The sequence below is a fragment of the Coregonus clupeaformis genome, chromosome 35, assembly GCF_020615455.1.
Source record: "Coregonus clupeaformis isolate EN_2021a chromosome 35, ASM2061545v1, whole genome shotgun sequence".
Taxonomy (NCBI): domain Eukaryota; kingdom Metazoa; phylum Chordata; class Actinopteri; order Salmoniformes; family Salmonidae; genus Coregonus; species Coregonus clupeaformis.
The window spans coordinates 34943449-34966506 of NC_059226.1; the positions used below are offsets into that span (position 1 = coordinate 34943449).

General features: G+C 44.7%; 1 protein-coding gene across 1 annotated transcript in view; it reads right to left on the reverse strand.

Annotated features, from left to right (window-relative positions):
* Nucleotides 1-23053, reverse strand: part of LOC121551511 (protein sidekick-2-like) — a 274719-nt gene extending 251666 nt beyond the window's left edge. The window contains exon 1 of the mRNA XM_041864208.2: nucleotides 22732-23053. Within this exon, the coding sequence (XP_041720142.2) occupies nucleotides 22732-22882 (151 nt within the window). The 5' untranslated portion in view covers nucleotides 22883-23053. The remainder of the gene's footprint in view (nucleotides 1-22731) is intronic.
* Between the last annotated feature and the right edge of the window lie 5 nt (nucleotides 23054-23058).

The window sequence follows — 23058 nt, forward strand, 5'->3', positions numbered from 1 at the left end:
ACGGATTCTGCCGAGACTGCTCCTCCTCCTGGTTCGGGCAGGCTTCGGCGTTCGCCGTCCCCGGAGTACTAGCTGCCACCGCTCTATGTTTCGTTATTTGATTGCTTTTGTCTGTCTGTTACACCTGTGTCCATTTGTGTGTTGATTACGTGTCTTATAAGTTCCTTGTTTTTGCACTAGACTGATTGTGTGTTGTTATTGCTGCCACTTTGTCAGAGCTACGTGTTTGCACTCTGTTTTGTTTCGTGTTTAGTGTTTACGCGTGTGCGTAATTTTCCCTCGCCTCTTGGTGTTATTCGAGGTCGGGTTTTTTCCTCATAATCATTAGACTATTAAAGTCTGTTGGACTTAACCTCTGTGTCCTGCGCCTGACTCCTCCACCACATCCACATCGGTTCAAGTGACAGATAATTTCTTTGTCAGTGGGCAAACGTACAAAATCAGCAGGGGATCAAATACTTTTTTCCCTCACTGTAAATGTTTTGTCTTGCCCATTCACCCTTTGAATGTCACACATAAACAATCCATGTCTCAATGGACTCAAGACTTTAAATCCTTCTTTAACCTGTCTCCTCCCCTTCATCTACACTGATTGAAGTGGATTTAACAAGTGACATCAATAAGGGATCATAGCTTTAACCTGGATTTACCTGGTCAGTCTATGTCTTGGAAAGAGCACACTCAGTGTCCACTTACACACCAAGTCCCAGAACCCCTGGCTTCAAAGCAGCAGTCAATTAGTTCACCATGAAGGGGAACAGGGCTAGAGTTGTCAAAACAGAAAGAGAAAAGGGATGAGGGGGCTGGTGTGAGTCCAGAGCCAGCTAAAGCTACCTCTCTTGCATGTGAAGTGGAGAGAGAGAGAGAGAAAGGGAGAGCGAGAGAGAAAGAGAGAGGGTGAGAGATATAGGGAGAGCTATAGGGTTCAATGGAGAGAGAGAGAGAGAGAGAGAGAGAGAGAGAGAGAGAGAGAGAGAGAGAGAGAGAGAGAGAGAGAGAGAGAGAGAGAGAGATGAAAAATGAAAGTGACATCAAACACAAGCAGGATCCCCCGTGAGCCAGCCCAGTAGAAAGGGATGGAGGTAGGGATGGATGGATGGAGGGAGGGAGGTGTCAGATCTGGTGCTGGTTCTAAACAATACTGATCACACTGCATAGAGCTGGAGCCAACAGAACCCAGAGGCAGACCCAGCCAAGCCTAAACACACACACACACACACACACACACACACACAAACAAACAAACAAACACAAACACACAAACACACATACAAACACACACACACCCACGCCAGAAATGCCAGCCTTCCTCCACTACCAGGCCGGCTGCCAAAGACAGTAGAGAGAGCCCCACAGCAGAGAGGAGAGCCCCCCAGTCCCAGACGCAGCGCGGCCCTGTGACAGGGAGCGTGCCTGGGATTTAGAGAGTCTCTCTTCCCCCTCTCTGTATGGAGCTCTGGAGCTCTGCTCAGCCTCTAGACGTCACAGTTAGGATGCCAGCAAGCATAACAGGGGGGATTTCTGAATGACTCGGAGGACAGTGTGTGTGTGTGTGTGTGATGTGTGTGTGTGTGTGTGTGTGCATGCGTGCGTGCGTGCGTGCGTGTCTGTGAGATAACTAGACAACATGGCCCATTAAGAGACCTCTCTTTGATACTTAAAGTAATCAAGGAGCCAAACAAGCACCATGGAAGCTGAACGATCACACACACACTATGAGCACACACACACACACACACAAAATATGAGTAGTCAGATTGGTATCGTGGATGTGTGTTTGTGCTGCGGGGGCCTCACTGCCTGCTCCATCTATCTCCATGTTCATGTATTCACAGCCGAGAGAGAGCAATGTAAACATATGTTTCCCATTCCAATAAAGCCTCTTGAATTGAAATTGAGAGAGAGAGAGAGACCGGTGGAGAGACAGAGAGAAAGAGAGCGAGAGAGAGAGAGAGATACTTTCATCATCTATACAAAAACATCCCACAAAAAGACTTACAAAATAATCAATTAGAAATTCAAGAAAAATTGAACATCCTTGAATTAGTCATTAAAAACAACCAAAATCCATTAGATTACCCAATAACCCAACAAGAACTAAATGAAAAGCTAAAATCTATAAAACCAAAGAAGGCTTGTGGTCTAGATAACATCAGAAATTCAATGCTGAAAAACAGCACACCTGAGTTGCAAAATGCTGTGCTTAAATTGTTCAACATAGTTTTAACTTCTGGCTGCTTTCCTGATGTCTGGAACCAGGGGTTCATCTTCCCTATCCACAAAAGTGGAGACAAATCAGACCCAAATAATTACAGGGGAATATGCGTAAACAGCAACTTGGGAAAGGTTTTCTGTAGCATTTTGAATTCAAGAATTCAAACCTTTCTTCAAGAAATAAATGTAATAAGTAAATGTCAAATTGGCTTTCTCCACAACCATCGCACTACTGACCATATCTACACCTTACACACACTAATTAATAAACAAGTCCATCAAAAAAAAGAGGGCAAAATCTTTGCTTGCAAAGGGCTATTCTTCAAAATTATCCAAAGTGGGCTTGGTGGTAAGGTGTATAACTTAATAAAATGTATGTACACAGAGAACAAGTGTGCAATAAAAATCAAAAACCAAAGAACATAATTATTTTCTCAACATCGAGGTGTGAGACAAGGCTGCAGTTTCAGTCCAAACCTTTTCAACATTTATATAAATGAATTAGCAGACATGTTGGACCATTCTGCAGCCCCAGGACTCACACTATTTGACACAGAGGTAAAATACCTGCTATATGCTGATGATTTGGTTCTTTTATCACCAACCAAAGAAGGTCTTCAACAGAACCTTAACGTTCTAGAGCAATATTGCCATAATTGGGCCCTGGCAGTAAATTTAAAAAAAACTAAAATCACGATTTTCCAGAAAAAAACCCAGATGTCAGAAACATAAATATAAATTCACCATGAACAACACCATAACTGAACACACTAAAAATGACTCATACCTTGGTCTGACCATATCTGCATCGGGAAACTTTAATATGGCAGTGAATGCACTCAAAGAAAAAGCCTGCAGAGCATTGTATGCAATAAAAATGAAATTATTCAAAATCAACATCTCAATTTGGACCAAAATATTTGACAGCATAATCCTACCAATAGCTCTTTACGGAAGTGAGGTTTGGGGGCCACTCAATAAACTGGACTTTAAAATGTGGGACAAACATCCAATTGAAGCCCTACATGCAGAATTCTGTCGGAAAATTCTACAAGTTCAAAGAAATACACCAACTAATGCATGTAGGGCAGAATTGGGCTGCTTTCCAGTGGTAATGAAAGTACAAAAAATATCATCAACATTTTGGCTGCACCTAAATTCAAGTCCAAATTCAAGTCTCCAATTTAAAGCACTTCAAACCCAAGAGCTGAGCCCAGAAACGAGCCCTCTCAGTCAGCTGGTGTTGGACCTAACCTAAACAGCACTGCTTCAAAAGAAAGAATTCAAATAAACAAAATGAACCAATCAAAGGACTCAAATTTACAACATTGGAAAAACGAAACAAAATCCCAAAGCCGACTAAATTGCTATCTGGCTCTGAACAGAGAATATGAATTGGCTGATTATCTCTACTCTGTCAGAGATACGAAGCAGAGACAGATCCTTACCAAGTACAGGCTGAGTGACCATCAATTGGCAATAGAAACCGGCAGACATAAAAAGACATGGCTACCCAAAGAGGAGCGTTTATGTGGTCACTGCACACCAGGGGAGGTAGAAACAGATATGCACTTTCTCCTTTACTGTGATAAATATTCCTCACAAAGAGATTCATTATTCACAGAAATGACTACATTTATTCCAAATTTTAACTTATTAAACCCAGAGGAAAAACTAAAAATACTCATGGGCGAAGGAGCAATGGCTCCTCTTGCAGCCAAATATGTATTTGCCTGCCATAGCCTGAGGGACACTGAATAATTACATCTGCATAGTAAGCAGTAATTTACTTATTATTATTATTATTATTATTATTATTATTATTATTATTATTATTATTGTTATCATTATTATTATTATTATTATTATTATTAGTATTATTGTTATTAGTATTATTATTGTTGTGATTATTATTCTAAATGGTAGTTGTACGGGTAGTAGGGGTGATGGTAATGATAGCAGTTTAATGATGGTGGTAGTTGTAGTACTGATGTAATGGTGAGGATGACAGTTAGTTAGTTATACGTTAGTTATAGTTTCATTTTCCATGTTTAGCCTTTTCTATTTATTATATTTCTACTATTGACTGTTACCATTTTATTTTTGTTATTTTATTTGTTTTTTTATTTTTATTATTATTATTATTATTATTATTATTTACTACCATTTTATATTTTTATTTGTTATTCTTTATTATTTTATTACAATGTATATTGTGCGTGTGTGTGCATGTGTGTGTGCGTCTGTGTGCCTGCGTGTGTGTGTGCGTCTGTGTGAGTGTACGTGTGTGTGTGTGTTTGTGCATGCGTGTGTACCTCTGATACTTCCATCACCCCATAATTTTCTAAAGAGAGAGGTTGCAGTTGGTGGGTCAATAAATGTTACGGTTGTGATTGGTTTGATTTGAGGTCAGCATGGCTCCCAGTCTCACTCTCAGAGAGGAACACAATGTCAAGATGTGAAGTCATTCTTATGTACATAAAAATGGGTTCGTAACACCAATGTTTTTCACAGAAAACCAGCCCTGATATGGAAAAAACATGAGGCTCCCTTGTCCTCTCTCTCTCTCTCTCTCTCTTGCTCTCTCTCCCATTTATTTTTATTTTTATTCGCAACACAAGAATACACTCCGTTGTCCCCAGGAGAGAGCTGAGCAGCATCTGAATGAAAGGAGAGAAACTCTTCTCTCTCTCTCTCTCTCTCTCTCTCTCTCTCTCTCTCTCTCTCTCTCTCTCTCTCTCTCTCTCTCTCTCTCTCTCTTCTCAGCATCACATCACATTGTGCTACAAAGAGCTTTGTTTCTCTCCCCACTCATGTTTTCCTTCAGTTGTCTTTTGAGTTGTTTAATGGTTTACACAGCAGAGCTTAGTGGGTTTCCGATGCTGCCTGGTCCAATAATACCACCCACCTCCATTCAACCTCCTTCCTCCTTCCTCCTCCTCACCTACAGGATGGATGGATGGATAAAGGTACAGTACAATGGTAATAAGTGTACCATTTCCAATTTCTTCCTAAAGTGGTGTTTTGATGCTGCGGTGTACACACACACACACACACACTTTGCACTCTTATAAAAATATGACAATGTTTTATGAGTGCACAGTCAGTCAAGTGTTCCCTCTCCTCTCCCCCTCTCCCCCTCTCCCCCTCTCCCCTCTCCTTCCTCTTCCTCTCCTCTCCTAAACCATAGCTGTTTGTGAGGGCACAGTCAGTCAAGTGTTCCCTCTCTCTGTTCTCCTCTATTCTCCTCCTCTCTATCCCTTCATCTCCTCTCCTCCTCCCTTAACCCAAGGTCACTTTTTCTCTTTTAATGCATGCCCACTCTCCTCTCCTCTCCTTCTCCTCTCCTCTCCTCTCCTCTCCTCTCCTCTCCTCTCCTCTCCTCTCCTCTCCTCTCCTCTCCTCTCCTCTCCTCTCCTCTCCTCTCCTCTCCTCTCCTCTCCTCTCCTCTCCTCTCCTCTCCTCTCCTCTCCTCTCCTCTCCCCAATCTCTTAGTTGTTAATAGTAGGAGACTTGGCCTCAACTAGCGTGGCAGATTGATTAGACTGTTTACAGACTGACTTAATATGGTGTTGTTGTTGAGAGAATTTAAGTCTCTCCCTCCAGCATCTCTCTCTCTCTCTCTCTCTCTCTCTCTCTCTCTCTCTCTCTCTCTCTCTCTCTCTCTCTCTCTCTCTCTCTCTCTCTCTCTCTCTCTCTCTCTCTCTCTCTCTCTCTCTCTCTCTCTCTCTCTCTCTCTCTCTCTCTCTCTCTCTCTCTCTCTCTCTCTCTCTCTCTCTCTCTCTCTCTCTCTCTCTCTCTCTGTCAACACTTTCATTACTGACAGACAGGCAGACATTTTCTTCTTGGTTTTTCTCCTTCGGAGAGAACCATTCCATTATTTGGAGTAAATGGGATGAGAATGCATCAGACATGTCCAAGATCTGTTTGTTCCATCTTTGTGCTGGCGTGACAATGACCATGATAGGAACTGAACTACATGCATTTATTTATATTATCTTTCATATCTAATATCCATTACGACCATTAACATCAAAACCAATTTACACCAACAAAAATCACAATTGTCCTAACCTAATCCCTATGGTTGAGTTGACATAGCATGACACCATGACAACTAACATGGTAGGAGATAGACCCATAGCATGGTAGGAGATAGACCCATAACATGGTGGGAGATAGACCCATAACATGGTGGGAGATAGACCCATAGCATGGTAGGAGATAGACCCATAGCATGGTAGGAGATAGACCCATAACATGGTGGGAGATAGACCCATAACATGGTGGGAGATAGACCCATAGCATGGTGGGAGATAGACCCATAGCATGGTGGGAGATTGACCCATAACATGGTGGGAGATAGACCCATAACATGATAGGAGATAATCTGATTACATTTCCACTATGAACTGTAAACACAGATTTGCTGCTTGAATGAGTTGGTTCAAGGCCTCCTGAAGCTAAATGAGGAAGAGAGAGAGAGAGAGGAGGGAGAGAGAGAGAGAGAGAGAGAGAGAGAGAGAGAGAGAGAGAGAGAGAGAGAGAGAGAGAGGAGAGAGAGAGAGAGATTTAGATGGGTTAGAAAGAAAATATGTGCCCTCCCACCTCTTTCATACCTCCCTCCCTTCTTCTCTCTTTTACTCCTTCCCTCCTTCTTCTCCTCCTCCCTCATCAGTCCCACCTTCTCTTCACCTCTCCTTCTCCTCCTCCTCCCTCATCAGTCCCACCTTCTCTTCACCTCTCCTTCTCCTCCTCCTCCCTCATCAGTCCCACCTTCTCTTCACCTCTCCTTCTCCTCCTCCTCCCTCATCAGTCCCACCTTCTCTTCATCTCTCCTTCTCCTCCTCCCTCATCAGTCCCACCATCTCTTCACCTCTCCTTCTCCTCCTCCTCCCTCATCAGTCCCACCTTCTCTTCATCTCTCCTTCTCCTCCTCCCTCATCAGTCCCACCTTCTCTTCATCTCTCCTTCTCCTCCTCCCTTATCAGTCCCACCTTCTCTTCATCTCTCCTTCTCCTCCTCCCTCATCAGTCCCACCTTCTCTTCATCTCTCCTTCTCCTCCTCCCTCATCAGTCCCACCTTCTCTTCATCTCTCATTCTCCTCCTCCTCCCTCATCAGTCCCACCTTCTCTTCACCTCTCCTTCTCCTCCTCCTCCCTCATCAGTCCCACCTTCTCTTCATCTCTCCTTCTCCTCCTCCCTCATCAGTCCCACCTTCTCTTCATCTCTCCTTCTCCTCCTCCCTCATCAGTCCCACCTTCTCTTCATCTCTCATTCTCCTCCTCCTCCCTCATCAGTCCCACCTTCTCTTCACCTCTCCTTCTCCTCCTCCTCCCTCATCAGTCCCACCTTCTCTTCATCTCTCCTTCTCCTCCTCCCTCATCAGTCCCACCTTCTCTTCATCTCTCATTCTCCTCCTCCTCCCTCATCAGTCCCACCATCTCTTCACCTCTCCTTCTCCTCCTCCTCCCTCATCAGTCCCACCTTCTCTTCATCTCTCCTTCTCCTCCTCCCTTATCAGTCCCACCTTCTCTTCATCTCTCATTCTCCTCCTCCTCCCTCATCAGTCCCACCTTCTCTTCACCTCTCCTTCTCCTCCTCCTCCCTCATCAGTCCCACCTTCTCTTCATCTCTCCTTCTCCTCCTCCCTCATCAGTCCCACCTTCTCTTCATCTCTCCTTCTCCTCCTCCCTCATCAGTCCCACCTTCTCTTCACCCCTCCTCCTTGCCTTCTTTGATGAAAGTGATGTATGGCACCGTGAAATTCTAAAACATGTCAGACGGTGATGTTAGCTTCACCCAACCTGTGTCCCAAATGGCTCTCTATTCCCTACATACTACCCTATGGACAAGGGCCCATAGGGTAGTGCAGTAGATAGGGAATAGTGTGCCATTTGGACCAGGCCCACATCCAGCTCTTAGATATGTTACTTCCATATGTGTGTGACTATAAAGTCTGTCCCCTGGCTGGTAGCATGAATAAACATGGTGACAGACTGACAGACTGACAGCCAGCGGCAGTCCGAGGAGAGGAGAGCAGAGAAGCCAGCCATGGAGTCAGGCACCCAACGCCCAACACACACAAACACGCAGGCATGCAGAACACACACACACACATACACACACACCAAACAGACACACATGGATGCAAGCACATACACGCACACACGTACACACAGACCGAACACACGTATAACAGACACATGCCCGCACGAACACACACACACACACACACACACACACACACACACACACACACATTTCATTCCGCCAGACATCTGGCTGGTTGGTATTCAGGAAGTCCCAAAGACATTTAGTTAAATAAGTGTCACCAGGCAGGGAGAGGAATATGCCATACATATGTGTGTACTGCATGGGTTCTGGAACGGAGCTACGGGAACTGCAGAGCTACGGAACTACAGAACTACGGGAACTGCAGAGCTACGGAACTACAGAGCTACAGGAACTGCAGAGCTACGGAACTACAGAGCTACGGGAACTGCAGAGCTACGGAACTACAGAGCTACGGAACTACAGAGCTACGGAACTGCAGAGCTATGGAACTACAGAGCTACGGAACTACAGAGGTACGGAACTGCAGAGCTATGGAACTACAGAGCTACGGAACTACAGAGGTACGGAACTACAAAGCTACGGGAACTGCAGAGCTACGGAACTACAGAGCTACGGAACTACAGAGGTACGGAACTACAGAGGTACGGAACTGCAAAGCTACGGAGCTAGTTCCATAGCTCTGTAGTTCCGTACCTCTGTAGTTCCATAGCTCTGTAGCTCCTACCTCTGTAGTTCCATAGCTTTGTAGTTCCATAGCTCTGTAGTTCCATAGCTCTGTAGTTCTATAGCCCTGTAATTCCATATGTCTGTAGTTCCGTACCTCTGTAGTTCAGTAGTTCTGTAGTTCTGTACCTCTGTAGTTATGTAGTGTCGTACCTCTGTAGTTCCATAGCTCTGTAGTTCCATACCTTTGTAGTTCCATACCTCGGTAGTTCAGTAGTTATGTACCTCTGTAGTTCAGTACCTCTGTAGTTCTGTAGTTCCGTACCTCTGTAGTTCAGTAACTCTGTAGTTCCGTACATCTGTAGTTCCATAGCTCTGTAGTTCTGTACCTCTGTAGTTCTGTAGTGTCGTACCTCTGTAGTTCCATAGCTCTGTAGTTCCATACCTTTGTAGTTCCATACCTCTGTAGTTCAGTAGTTCTGTACCTCTGTAGTTCAGTACCTCTGTAGTTCTGTAGTTCCGTACCTCTATAGTTCAGTAACTCTGTAGTTCCGTACCTCTGTAGTTCCATACCTTTGTAGTTCCGTACCTCTGTAGTTCAGTAGTTCTGTACCTCTGTAGTTCAGTACCTCTGTAGTTATGTAGTTCCGTACCCCTGTAGATCCGTAGTTCTGTAGTTCCGTAGCTCTGTACAGGCTAGCTCTGTAGCTCCGTTTCAGAACCCATGCAGTACACACATATATATGGCATATTCCTCTCCCTGCCTGGTGACACTTATTTAACTAAATGTCTTTGGGACTTCCTGTATGCCAACCAGCCAGATGTCTGGCGGAATGAAATGTGTGTGTGTGTGTGTGTGTGTGTGTGTGTGTGTGTGTGTGTGTGTGTACGTGCGGGCATGTGTCTGTTATACGTTTGTTTGGTCTCTGTGTACGTGTGGTCCTCTGGAACTACAGAGATATGGAACTACAGAGCTATGGAACTACAGAGCTACGGAACTACAGTGATATGGAACTACAGAGCTACTGAACTACAGAGGTATGGAACTACAGAGCCATGGAACTACAGTGATATGGAACTACAGAGCTATAGAACTACAGAGGTACGGAACTACAGAGTTACTGAACTACAGAGGTACGGAACTACAGAACTACAGCGGTACAGAACTACTGAACTACAGAGGTACGGACCTACAGAAATAGTGAACTACAGAGGGTGGAAACTACAGAGCTACGGAACAACAGAGGTACAAAACTACAGAACTACAGGGCTACAGGACTACAGAGGTACGGAACTACAGAGGTACGGAACTACAGAACTATGGAACTAGAGAGCTACTGCAACATCAAACCATCAAACCTACCACTTGGGGTGCCATGGGTCTCAGGCTTGCTTGGTTTCAGATATGGAAAAGCTATGGAACTACAGAGCTATGGAACAGAGGTACAGAACTACTGAACTACAGAGGTATGGAACTACAGAACTATGGAACTACAGAACTATGGAACTACAGAGGTATGGAACTACAGGCTATGGAACTACAGAGCTACGGAACTACAGAGCTATGGAACTACAGAGGTATGGAACTACAGAACTATGGAACTACAGAGCTATGGAACTACAGAGCTATGGAACTACAGAGCTACGGAACTACAGAGCTATGGAACTACAGAGGTATGGAACTACAGAGCTATGGAACTACAGAGGTATGGAATTACAGAGTTACTGAACTACAGAACTACAGAGGTACTGAACTACAGAGGTACAGAACTACTGAACTACAGAGGTATGGAACTACAAAGGTATGGAACTACAGAGCTATGGAACTACAGCGGTACGACACTACTGAACTACAGAGGTACGGAACTACAGACGTATGGAATTACAGGGCTATAGAACTACAGAGCTATGGAACTACAGAGCTATGGAACTACAAAGCTATGGAACTACAGAGGTATGGAAGTACAGAGGTACGGAACTACAGAGGTACGGAACTACAGAGGTACGGAACTACAGAGCTAAGGAACTACAGAGCTATGGAACTAGCTCCGTAGCTTTGCAGTTCCGCACCTCTGTAGTTCCGTAGCTCTGTAGTTCCATAGCTCTGCAGTTCCATAGCTTTGTAGTTCCGTACCTCTGTAGTTCCGTAGCTCTGTAGTTCCGTAGCTCTGTAGTTCCGTAGCTCTGTAGTTCTATAGCTCTGTAGTTCCATAGCTCTGTAGTTCCATAGCTCTGTAGTTCCATAGCTCTGTAGTTCCATACCTCTGTAGTTCCATTGCTCTGTAGTTCCATAGCTCTGTAGTTCAGTACCTCTGTAGTTCCATAGCTCTGTAGTTCTATAGCTCTGTAGTTCCATAGCTCTGTAGTTCCATAGCTCTGTAGTTCCGTAGGTTTGAAAATATTGAAAAATACGTTTTCTGTGCTTGATAGAGCTCTCCCGCCTGCAGCAATCAATCAAACACCTAAAACATTAATAAAAAATTTCAAATACTATTTGAACCCAGGTCTGGCATGCTCCGTCTATCCTAACAGGCTTTCCTCATGCTGAACCCACCTGTCTCTGTGCTGCTTGGGGTTTAACCATCTAACATGTTGGCCCAAATCTAACTAAGACCTGTGAGCCAGCAGTCAGGAGACAGGGATGTCACCGTGTGTGTTGGCATCTGTCACTTCCTCTACTGTGCTGTAAAACACATCTGGGAGTGAGTGGGTGCAGGTGGCAGGGCGGCAGGTAGCTTAGTGGTTAAGAGCGTTGTGCCAGTAACCGAAAGGTCGCTGGTTCTAATCCCCGAGCCGACTAGGTGAAAAATCTGTCGATGTGCCCTTGAGCAAGGCACTTAACCCTAATTGCTCCTGTAAGTCGCTCTGGATAAGAGCGTCTGCTAAATGACCTATTATTATTATTACCTGTGGTCATTGTCTACTGTTTGTGTGTGTGTGTGTGTGTGTGTGTGTGTGTGCATGTGTGTATAGTGGATGTTATGTGCTGTGTTTCTGGAGGGTAAAAAGCCTTTGTTGTCTAGAGTTTATAAGTGATTACATTTTCTTTTGACTGTGGAATCCTTCACACATTGATTTACTACTTTCTATGTGTGTGTGTGTGTTAGTGTGTGTGTGTGTATGTTTCTCTGTACTATTTCTGTCACTAGGCTTCACAGATGTATGAATTATTATCCTGCTCCGGCATCAGACCGGGGAGGTTTAATCACACAAGGATTTAGCAGAGAGTTTTAAACAAATGTCTTTTTGTAAGCATGGCGGATTATCAGAAGATTTACAGATTGGGGAATGGGCTGACATCTGTCAAGCCCCATATTAACGTACGGCGGTAAAATTATATCAGCCGTGGGCTGGCAGAATGTCAATGCCTCCTGCTATCTAGATTAAAGCTCAATACTACACAACATGAACACAAACACCTCGCAACACACACACACAGACTCGAACACACACAGAAACATGCACACACACACACACACACACACACACACACCTCGGAAAACACAGAGAGGTGTCTAAATGAGTGTACCACGGCCTGCAGAGAGGTGTCTAAATGAGTGTACCACGGTCTGCAGAGAGGTGTCTAAATGAGTGTACCACGGTCTGCAGAGAGGTGTCTAAATGAGTGTACCACGGCCTGCAGAGAGCAGCCTGTTGCTCCAGAAAGGCTCCTGGCAGTGTGGACTCTCAGATTTCCCTCTGGGATTTAACGACCTGGACATTAAAATAAAACACAGCGGGAGGCACATGCACTAGAGAGGGAGAGAGAGCGCCTCCCTCTCTCACAACTCTGTCGTAGCACCTCCCTCTCTCACAACGCTGTCGTAGCGCCTCCCTCTCTCACAACGCTGTCGTAGCGCCTCCCTCTCTCACAACGCTGTCGTAGCGCCTCCCTCTCTCACAACGCTGTCGTAGCGCCTCCCTCTCTCACAACTCTGTCGTAGCACCTCCCTCTCTCACAATGCTGTCGTAGCACCTCCCTCTCTGACAACTCTGTCGTAGCACCTCCCTCTCTCCCAAGGCTGTCGTAGCGCCTCCCTCTCTCACAACGCTGTCGTAGCGCCTCCCTCTCTCACAATGCTGTCATAGCGCCTCCCTCTGGGAACAACCCAGTACAGCTCTCCTCTCCTCAGGGACCTCTGTACCTTTGTGTTCCTCTCATTTCTAGAAACCTCTGAGCCTGCCTCGCCTTGCCTCAATCCCCCCTCACTCCGCTCTGCTCCCCCTGGGAGAGACGATCACAGACTGGGAGAAGAGAGGATCTGACTGACTGATTGACTGTCCTACAGAAACACAATCAGTCACACACAAACACACACCAAACACAGCCAGTCACACACATACACACACACGTGCACATACACACACAGTAAGTGCCACTCTGCCACTGATTAGTGAGGCATGTCTAGAACCAACAGTCCCCCATGGGGAGACAAGGTGCCTGCTGCTTCAGAGACACCGGGAGGAGAAGGGGGAGTCCACAGTCCTCTAGCCTCCAGTCCCTGGCTCTGTTTGCGTCCCAAATGGAACCCTATTCCCTATGGACCCTAGTCAAAAGTTGTGCATTATATAGGGAATAGGGTTCCATTTGGGTCTGGCTAGACCCCCCTCCTCTCATCATGTCTCTCTCACTCTCCTGCTCTTTAAATGGAGAAGAGGAGAGGAGCCCACCTCTCTGCCCAGCTCTCCCCCCACCACCTTCCTCTCAGTTCTGACCTCTACTGATAACCAATCAACACTTCTTCTTCTTCTTCTTCTTCTTCTTCTTCTTCTTCTTCTTCTTCTTCTTCTTCTTCTTCTTCTTCTTCTTCTTCTTCTTCTTCATCATCTTCCTCCTCCTCATCTTCATCTTCATCTTCATCATCTTCATCCTCCTCCTCCTCCTCTCCCTGCTCCACTTCTTCATTCAGAGAGCAGGACAGAGCAGGACAGAGCAGGATAGAGCAGGACAGAGAAGGAGAGAGCAGGACAGAGCAGGACAGAGCAGGACAGAGAAGGAGAGAGCAGGACAGAGCAGGACAGAGCAGGACAGAGCAGGACAGAGCAGGAGAGAGCAGGACAGAGCAGGACAGAGCAGGAGAGAGAAGGAGAGAGCAGGACAGAGCAGGACAGAGCAGGACAGAGCAGGACAGAGCAGGATAGAGCAGGACAGAGAAGGAGAGAGCAGGATAGAGCAGGACAGAGCAGGACAGAGCAGGACAGAGCAGGACAGAGCAGGAGAGAGCAGGACAGAGCAGGACAGAGCAGGAGAGAGCAGGACAGAGCAGGAGAGAGCAGGACAGAGCAGGACAGAGCAGGACAGAGCAGGACAGAGCAGGACAGAGCAGGACAGAGAAGGAGAGAGCAGGACAGAGCAGGACAGAGCAGGACAGAGCAGGACAGAGCAGGATAGAGCAGGACAGAGCAGGAGAGAGCAGGACAGAACAGGACAGAGCAGGAAAGAGCAGGAGAGAGCAGGACAGAGCAGGATAGAGCAGGACAGAGCAGGAGAGAGCAGGACAGAGCAGGACAGAGCAGGACAGAGCAGGACAGAGCAGGAGAGACTGACAAGAGAATGCTAATTTGCATCCTTCACCACCCAGGAACATTCAAGGGTCTTTGAGTTCTGACGTGAAACTGCCAGAGATGAGAATAAGGTTGTCTGTTTGAGGAGAACTACGTAAACCCTTAGGATGTACCCCCTGAAACACGCACACACGCACACACACACACACACACACACACACACCCACACACACACCCACACACCCCCCCACACACACACACACCCTCACACACACACACACACACACCCTCACACACACACACCCTCAGCAGAGTTCTCTTGGCATGATAGTAGGCTCTAGAGCTGGGTTCTGGCTGGATGGTTATAGGTTCTAGAGTGGAGCTGGGTTCTGGCTGGATGGTTATAGGTTCTATAATGGAGCTGGGTTCTGGCTGGATGGTTATAGGTTCTATAGTGGAGCTGGGCTCTGGCTGGATGGTTATAGGTTCTATAGTGGAGCTGGGTTCTGGCTGGATGGTTATAGGTTCTATAATGGAGCTGGGTTCTGGCTGGATGGTTATAGGTTCTATAGTGGAGCTGGGCTCTGGCTGGATGGTTATAGGTTCTATAGTGGAGCTGGGCTCTGGCTGGATGGTTATAGGTTCTATAATGGAGCTGGGCTCTGGCTGGATGGTTATAGGTTCTACACACACACACACACACACACACACACACACACACACACACTCTTACAGATAAGAGTCCTTTATAGCTCAATGGCAACCTGTTCACAGACAAACAGGTCCCAAGAATTACCGGTATGCTCTTTGTAACACACACACACACACACACACACACACACACACACACACACACACACACACACACACACACACACACACACACACACACACACACACACACACACACACACACACACACACACACACACACACACACACACACACACACACACACACACACACACACACACACACACACACACACACACACACACACACACACACACACACACACACACACACACACACACACACACACACACACACACACACACACACACACACACACACACACACACACACACACACACACACACACACACACACACACACTCCAGCACTCTGAGCTTTGAGATTGTAAGATGCAGAATGCATTGCCAAGTGCACTCCATGGTGCATGAATGAACTGCCAAGCCAAGGGCAGGTTTTCTAAGGCTACATGGTTGTGGGTTGAACTCAATGGGTTATCAGTTTCCTGCACCTGCTTCAAATTCATTAATGTTTTAAAAACAGTCCTTCGATTGGAATCTTGAATGAATAACTATGGTAAGTAGGGGTTAGCAAGTTAAAGGGTGAATTTTGCTCTGAACAATATCAAATACACATTAAGGTGGAATACAGGTGTGGTATGGGCAACTCCACGGTAACGGAATTACGCTTTGACTCAGATTTTTCACTTTAAAATGTATGCCAAACAAAAATCATTGATTTCACTTTAACAATCCATACAATTCTATGCAAAAGGACTACTTTGAACAATTTACACAGAACATTTTCACACAAAAAAAAAGTATTGGAAGAACTGTGCAGATAGTTTGGTAACAGTTTTTTAATGCGACTACGTTTTCCAAAAGCTCTGTTAAATATCTGCTCCCAACTAAGATTGAAAGTCAACTATGTGTATGAGTCTGAATGTTGTTATTGAACTACAGCATGTGAAGTGGATTTACATCCAGTAACGGTCTGTACGACACAGAAATGCATCATTATGGATATGAAAGTCATTCTCTTCATGGTGATGTATCCTGAATAGGTACAAAAAGGTAGAATCAGCAATATCCTTATTTTGCATATTTGGGTATTATTCTACACACTGGCTATTATTGTAATGAGCACCGCCCCCAAACAAGACCGCATTTGGTTGGTCCGGACCAGACCCAATATGAACCAATCATAGACGTCTAAGTTTGACAAGTTTGGACATCACAGTGCAGCACAGTAGAGCTCGGAACAGTACAGAGGGGTTGGCCAGACTGTTTTCACAGTTTTGTTTTGACCACCAGATGACAGAAAGAGAAACTAAAAAGTAATCAGCTGAACATAACAGTATGTCAGTGGAAGGGAGGACAGTAGCAGGAGACCCTATGAGCTGAACATAACAGTATGTCAGTGGAAGGGAGGACAGTAGCAGGAGACCCTATGAGCTGAACATAACAGTATGTCAGTGGAAGGGAGGACAGTAGCAGGAGACCCTATGAGCTGAACATAACAGTATGTCAGTGGAAGGGAGGACAGTAGCAGGAGACCCTATGAGCTGAACATAACAGTATGTCAGTGGAAGGGAGGACAGTAGCAGGAGACCCCTATGAGCTGAACATAACAGTATGTCAGTGGAAGGGAGGACAGTAGCAGGAGACCCTATGAGCTGAACATAACAGTATGTCAGTGGAAGGGAGGACAGTAGCAGGAGACCCTATGAGCTGAACATAACAGTATGTCAGTGGAAGGGAGGATGGTAGCAGGAGACCCTATGAGCTGAACATAACAGTATGTCAGTGGAAGGGAGGACAGTAGCAGGAGACCCTATGAACTGAACATAACAGTATGTCAGTGGAAGGGAGGACAGTAGCAGGAGACCCTATGAGCTGAACATAACAGTATGTCAGTGGAAGGGAGGACAGTAGCAGGAGACCCTATGAGCTGAACATAACAGTATGTCAGTGGAAGGGAGGACAGTAGCAGGAGACCCTATGAGCTGAACATAACAGTATGTCAGTGGAAGGGAGGACGGTAGCAGGAGACCCTATGAGCTGAACATAACAGTATGTCAGTGGAAGGGGAGGACAGTAGCAGGGAGACCCTATGAGCTGAACATAACAGTATGTCAGTGGAAGGGAGGACAGTAGCAGGAGACCCTATGAGCTGAACATAACAGTATGTCAGTGGAAGGGAGGACAGTAGCAGGAGACCCTGTGAGCTGAACATAACAGTATGTCAGTGGAAGGGAGGACAGTAGCAGGAGACCCTATGAGCTGAACATAACAGTATGTCAGTGGAAGGGAGGACAGTAGCAGGAGACCCTATGAGCTGAACATAACAGTATGTCAGTGGAAGGGAGGACAGTAGCAGGAGACCCTATGAGCTGAACATAACAGTATGTCAGTGGAAGGGAGGACAGTAGCAGGAGACCCTATGAGCTGAACATAACAGTATGTCAGTGGAAGGGAGGACAGTAGCAGGAGACCCTATGAACTGAACATAACAGTATGTCAGTGGAAGGGAGGACAGTAGCAGGAGACCCTATGAGCTGAACATAACAGTATGTCAGTGGAAGGGAGGACAGTAGCAGGAGACCCTATGAGCTGAACATAACAGTATGTCAGTGGAAGGGAGGACAGTAGCAGGAGACCCTATGAACTGAACATGAACAGTATGTCAGTGGAAGGGGAGGACAGTAGCAGGAGACCCTATGAGCTGAACATAACAGTATGTCAGTGGAAGGGAGGACAGTAGCAGGAGACCCTATGAGCTGAACATAACAGTATGTCAGTGGAAGGGAGGACAGTAGCAGGAGACCCAACTGTGGTTTGTTACTGCTATGATATCCCATTGTAGCCAATTCAATTGAAGTTATTCCTTTACATATTTTCCAGTAATTCCGTTACTGATTTGGTAACAGAATTACGAGTTTTAATCACTTAATAATTCCTAAACAAATGTGATATCAGTAAAAACACTATGACTAATGATACTCTAGGTCTACCTTTACATGTGACTTCTGTGAACTTTCATTATCCTCCCTCTTCATGAGGTTGAGGAATTAGAAAATATCTTAAAGATATGTGGGTTTTTGGTAACGGAATTACAAGACACAAGGAAAAGTTTCTTAAACTTACAGAAGGCAAATAATTTCTCCTAAACTAAATATGTGTTGTTATTAGTTGGCAGGGGTCTTTACTTCAACGTTATTGTGTTTTTATGTATTTCTAATACCTTTTAATACTTTTCCTGGTAGATGTTGTGTACGACCCTTTTTCCTTCTGTTTGACCAGAAATTAAAACCTTTGCTTACTCCTAATTTTTAGGATGGAACATGGTTGAAAAATGTACAGTACCAGTCAAATGTTTGAACACACCTACTCATTCCAGAGTTTTTCTTTATTTTTACTATTTTCTACATTGTAGAATAATAGTGAAGACATCAAAAAAGTAGTAACCAAAAAAGTGATAAACAAATCAAAATATATTTTAGATTTTAGATTCTTCAAAGTAGCCACCCTTTGCCTTCATGACAGCTTTGCACACGCTTGGCATTCTCTCAACCAGCATCATGAGATAGTCACCTGGAATACATTTCAATTAACAGGTGTGCCTTGTTAAAAGTTAATTTGTGAAATGTCTTTCCTTCTTAATGCGTTTGAGCCAATCAGTTGTGTTGTGGCAAGGTAGGGGGGTATACAGAAGATAGCCCTATTTGGTAAAAGACCAAGTCCATATTATGGCAGGAACAGCTCAAATAAGCAAAGAGAAACGACAGTCCATCATTACTTTAAGACATGAAGGTCAGTCAATCCGGAAAATGTCAAGAACTTTGAAAGTTTCTTCAAGTGCAGTGGCAAAAACCATCAAGCGCTATGATGAAACTGGCTCTCATGAGGACCGCCACAGGAAAAGAAGACCCAGAGTTACCTCTGCTGCAGATTGCAGCCCAAATGCTTCACAGAGTTCAAGTAACAGACACATCTCAACATCAACTGTTCAGAGGAGATTGCGTGAATCACGCCTTCATGGTCAAATTGCTGCAAAGAAACCACTACTAAAGGACACCAATTAGAAGAAACCTGCTTGGGCCAAGAAACTTGAGCAATGGACATTAGACCGGTGGAAATCTGTCTTTTGGTCTGATGAGTCCAAATTTGAGGTTTTTGGTTCCAACAGCTGTGTCTTTGTGAGACGCAGAGTAGGTGAACGGATGATCTCTGCATATGTGGTTCCCACCGTGAAGCATGGAGGAGGAGGAGGTATGATGATATTTTGCTGGTGACACTGTCTGTGATTTATTTAGAATTCAAGGCACACTTAACCAGCATGGCTACCACAGCATTCTGTAGAGATACGCCATCCCATCTGGTTTGCGCTTAGTGGGACTATCATTTGTTTTTAAACAGGACAATGACCCAAAACACACCGCCAGGCTGTGTAAGGGCTATTTGACCAAGGAGCGTGATGGAGTGCTGCATCAGATGACCTGGCCTCCACAATCACCCGACCTCAACCCAACTGAGATGGTTTGGGGTTACTACATGATTCCATATGTGTTTTTTCATAGTTGTGATATCTTCACTATTATTCCACAATGTAGAAAATAGTAGAAATAAAGAAAAACCCTTGAATGAGTAGGTGTGTCCAAACTTTTGACTGGTACTGTATATACAGTGGGGGGAAAAAAGTATTTAGTCAGCCACCAATTGTGCAAGTTCTCCCACTTAAAAAGATGAGAGAGGCCTGTAATTTTCATCATAGGTACACGTCAACTATGACAGACAAATTTAGAAAACAAAATCCAGAAAATCACATTGTAGGATTTTTTATGAATTTATTTGCAAATTATGATGGAAAATAAGTATTTGGTCACCTACAAACAAGCAAGATTTCTGGCTCTCACAGACCTGTAACTTCTTCTTTAAGAGGCTCCTCTGTCCTCCACTCGTTACCTATATTAATGGCACCTGTTTGAACTTGTTATCAGTATAAAAGACACCTGTCCACAACCTCAAACAGTCACACTCCAAACTCCACTATGGCCAAGACCAAAGAGCTGTCAAAGGACACCAGAAACAAAATTGTAGACCTGCACCAGGCTGGGAAGACTGAATCTGCAATAGGTAAGCAGCTTGTTTTGAAGAAATCAACTGTGGGAGCAATTATTAGGAAATGGAAGACATACAAGACCACTGATAATCTCCCTCGATCTGGGGCTCTACGCAAGATCTCACCCCGTGGGTCAAAATGATCACAAGAACGGTGAGCAAAATCCCAGAACCACACGGGGGGACCTAGTGAATGACCTGCAGAGAGCTGGGACCAAAGTAACAAAGCCTACCATCAGTAACACACTACGCCGCCAGGGACTCAAATCCTGCAGTGGCAGACGTGTCCCCCTGCTTAAGCCAGTACATGTCCAGGCCCGTCTGAAGTTTGCTAGAGTGCATTTGGATGATCCAGAAGAGGATTGGGAGAATGTCATATGGTCAGATGAAACCAAAATAGAACTTTTTGGTAAAAACTCAACTCGTCATGTTTGGAGGACAAAGAATGCTGAGTTGCATCCAAAGAACACCATACCTACTGTGAAGCATGGGGGTGAAAACATCATGCTTTGGGGCTGTTTTTCTGCAAAGGGACCAGGACGACTGATCCGTGTAAAGGAAAGAATGAATGGGGCCATGTATCGTGAGATTTTGAGTGAAAACCATCAGCAAGGGCATTGAAGATGAAACGTGGCTGGGTCTTTCAGCATGACAATGATCCCAAACACACCGCCTGGGCAACGAAGGAGTGGCTTCGTAAGAAGCATTTCAAGGTCCTGGAGTGGCCTAGCCAGTCTCCAGATCTCAACCCCATAGAAAATCTTTGGAGGGAGTTGAAAGTCCGTGTTGCCCAGCGACAGCCCCAAAACATCACTGCTCTAGAGGAGATCTGCATGGAGGAATGGGCCAAAATACCAGCAACAGTGTGTGAAAACCTTGTGAAGACTTACAGAAAACGTTTGACCTGTGTCATTGCCAACAAAGGGTATATAACAAAGTATTGAGAAACTTTTGTTATTGACCTAATACTTATTTTCCACCATAATTTGCAAATAAATTCATTAAAAATCCTACAATGTGATTTTCTGGAAAAAAAAATCTCATTTTGTCTGTCATAGTTGATGTGTACATATGATGAAAATTACAGGCCTCTCATCTTTTTAAGTGGGAGAACTTGCACAATTGGTGGCTGACTAAATACTTTTTTTCCCGACTGTATGTCTTAATTTCTAAACAATATAGACTCTTAACTTTCATTTGACATCCAATTTGACATGTTCCTATGAACTTCACATGTTGGTGCTCATGGGTCCTTTTAGATGGAAATTCCCATTTGAATCATATCCTTCCACCTATTCAGCCTCAATCTCTCCTCGCCTCAAGCCTCTCCTCTCTCCAACAATATTTCATTTTTCTAGCCTTTTCCTTTCCTAGTATGTCTTACTTGGTAGCAAGAGTACTGAATACTGATACCTTTAAATGAATCAATAAGAGTACTGAATACTGATACCTTTAAATGAATCAATAAGAGTACTGAATACTGATACCTTTAAATGAATCAATAAGAGTACTGAATACTGATACCTTTAAATGAATCAATAAGAGTACTGAATACTGATACCTTTAAATGAATCAATAAGAGTACTGAATACTGATACCTTGAAATGAATCAATAAGTGAGATCCATAATTATTGGTGATTACTGCACAAATCGTTTAAATTAAAATCTGCACAAAGTGAGAGGATTTTATGGCATCACATATTATTTTCTACAGTAGGCTATTACTTCGTAGAAGGCATAGGCTATTGAATAGCCTATTGATACATTTGAATAAATCGATAACTTAGATCCATACTTATCCCATTATTTATACATTAAGGTGTTTGATATGCAGAAACGTAACCTAATAGAAACGTGCGAAATGATCTACCCCACTTTGAACCGTTTTCCCCAGTATTCCATTAAATATCCATTGAATGGGCACCTACAATTCACTTTCCATTGATTATCAATGGGAAAGGAAATTAAATTCAATTCCGCAGAACATAAGAGAGTGATTTGGCTGGAAAACGGTACTTTGAACTTGCGTGTGAGGGTTGTAGGAATAGGGCAACAGTAACTACCGCACAATACCTATACTGAAATTCGGTATTTTCTGTGATCTCTCAAGCTGTATGAAGTTAGAAAACAGCTAGGTGAGAGTGCCTACTCCAGCTCCGCAAATTAAAGCGCACTGTCTATCTAGAATGTTACAATTGAAGAATGGTCTTGCATTTTGTATAAGGCAGCTGACCAGTTCCCCGAGAATCTAAATGAAGTGGCACGAGCTCATCTCATCAGGCTCCGCTCTAACCATGGAGATTCAGAAAACAGTTGACAGTTCACTTATTTCGCCTCTTTTGGTGAGGCTACAACAGTATTAAAAAGTAACATTTGTGTGACTTTGAAGTCCTTACCTTGTGCTGCTGCGTGGTGGAAACACATCGCTGACATCAGAATCCAACAGGAGAGCCACTTCAGTCCCGCCGTACCCACGATCATCGTCCCTGTCGGCATCCCGGGTATCCCCGCCAAGCCAGGAGAGTGGGGTCGCAGTCTTGGTAACATGTTGCTTGGCAGCCACACACAGCCTCCCGTGAGAGCAAGCGAGTCGGTCCTGCCTCCTAGTCCAACGACTCCTACTAGTCCTGTGTGAAAGTAATCTATCGTCTACCTACCGCTCACCGATGTGAATGAGTAAACGGGAGAGGTGAGGAGAGCTAGTCCGTGAGCGAGGAGAGCGT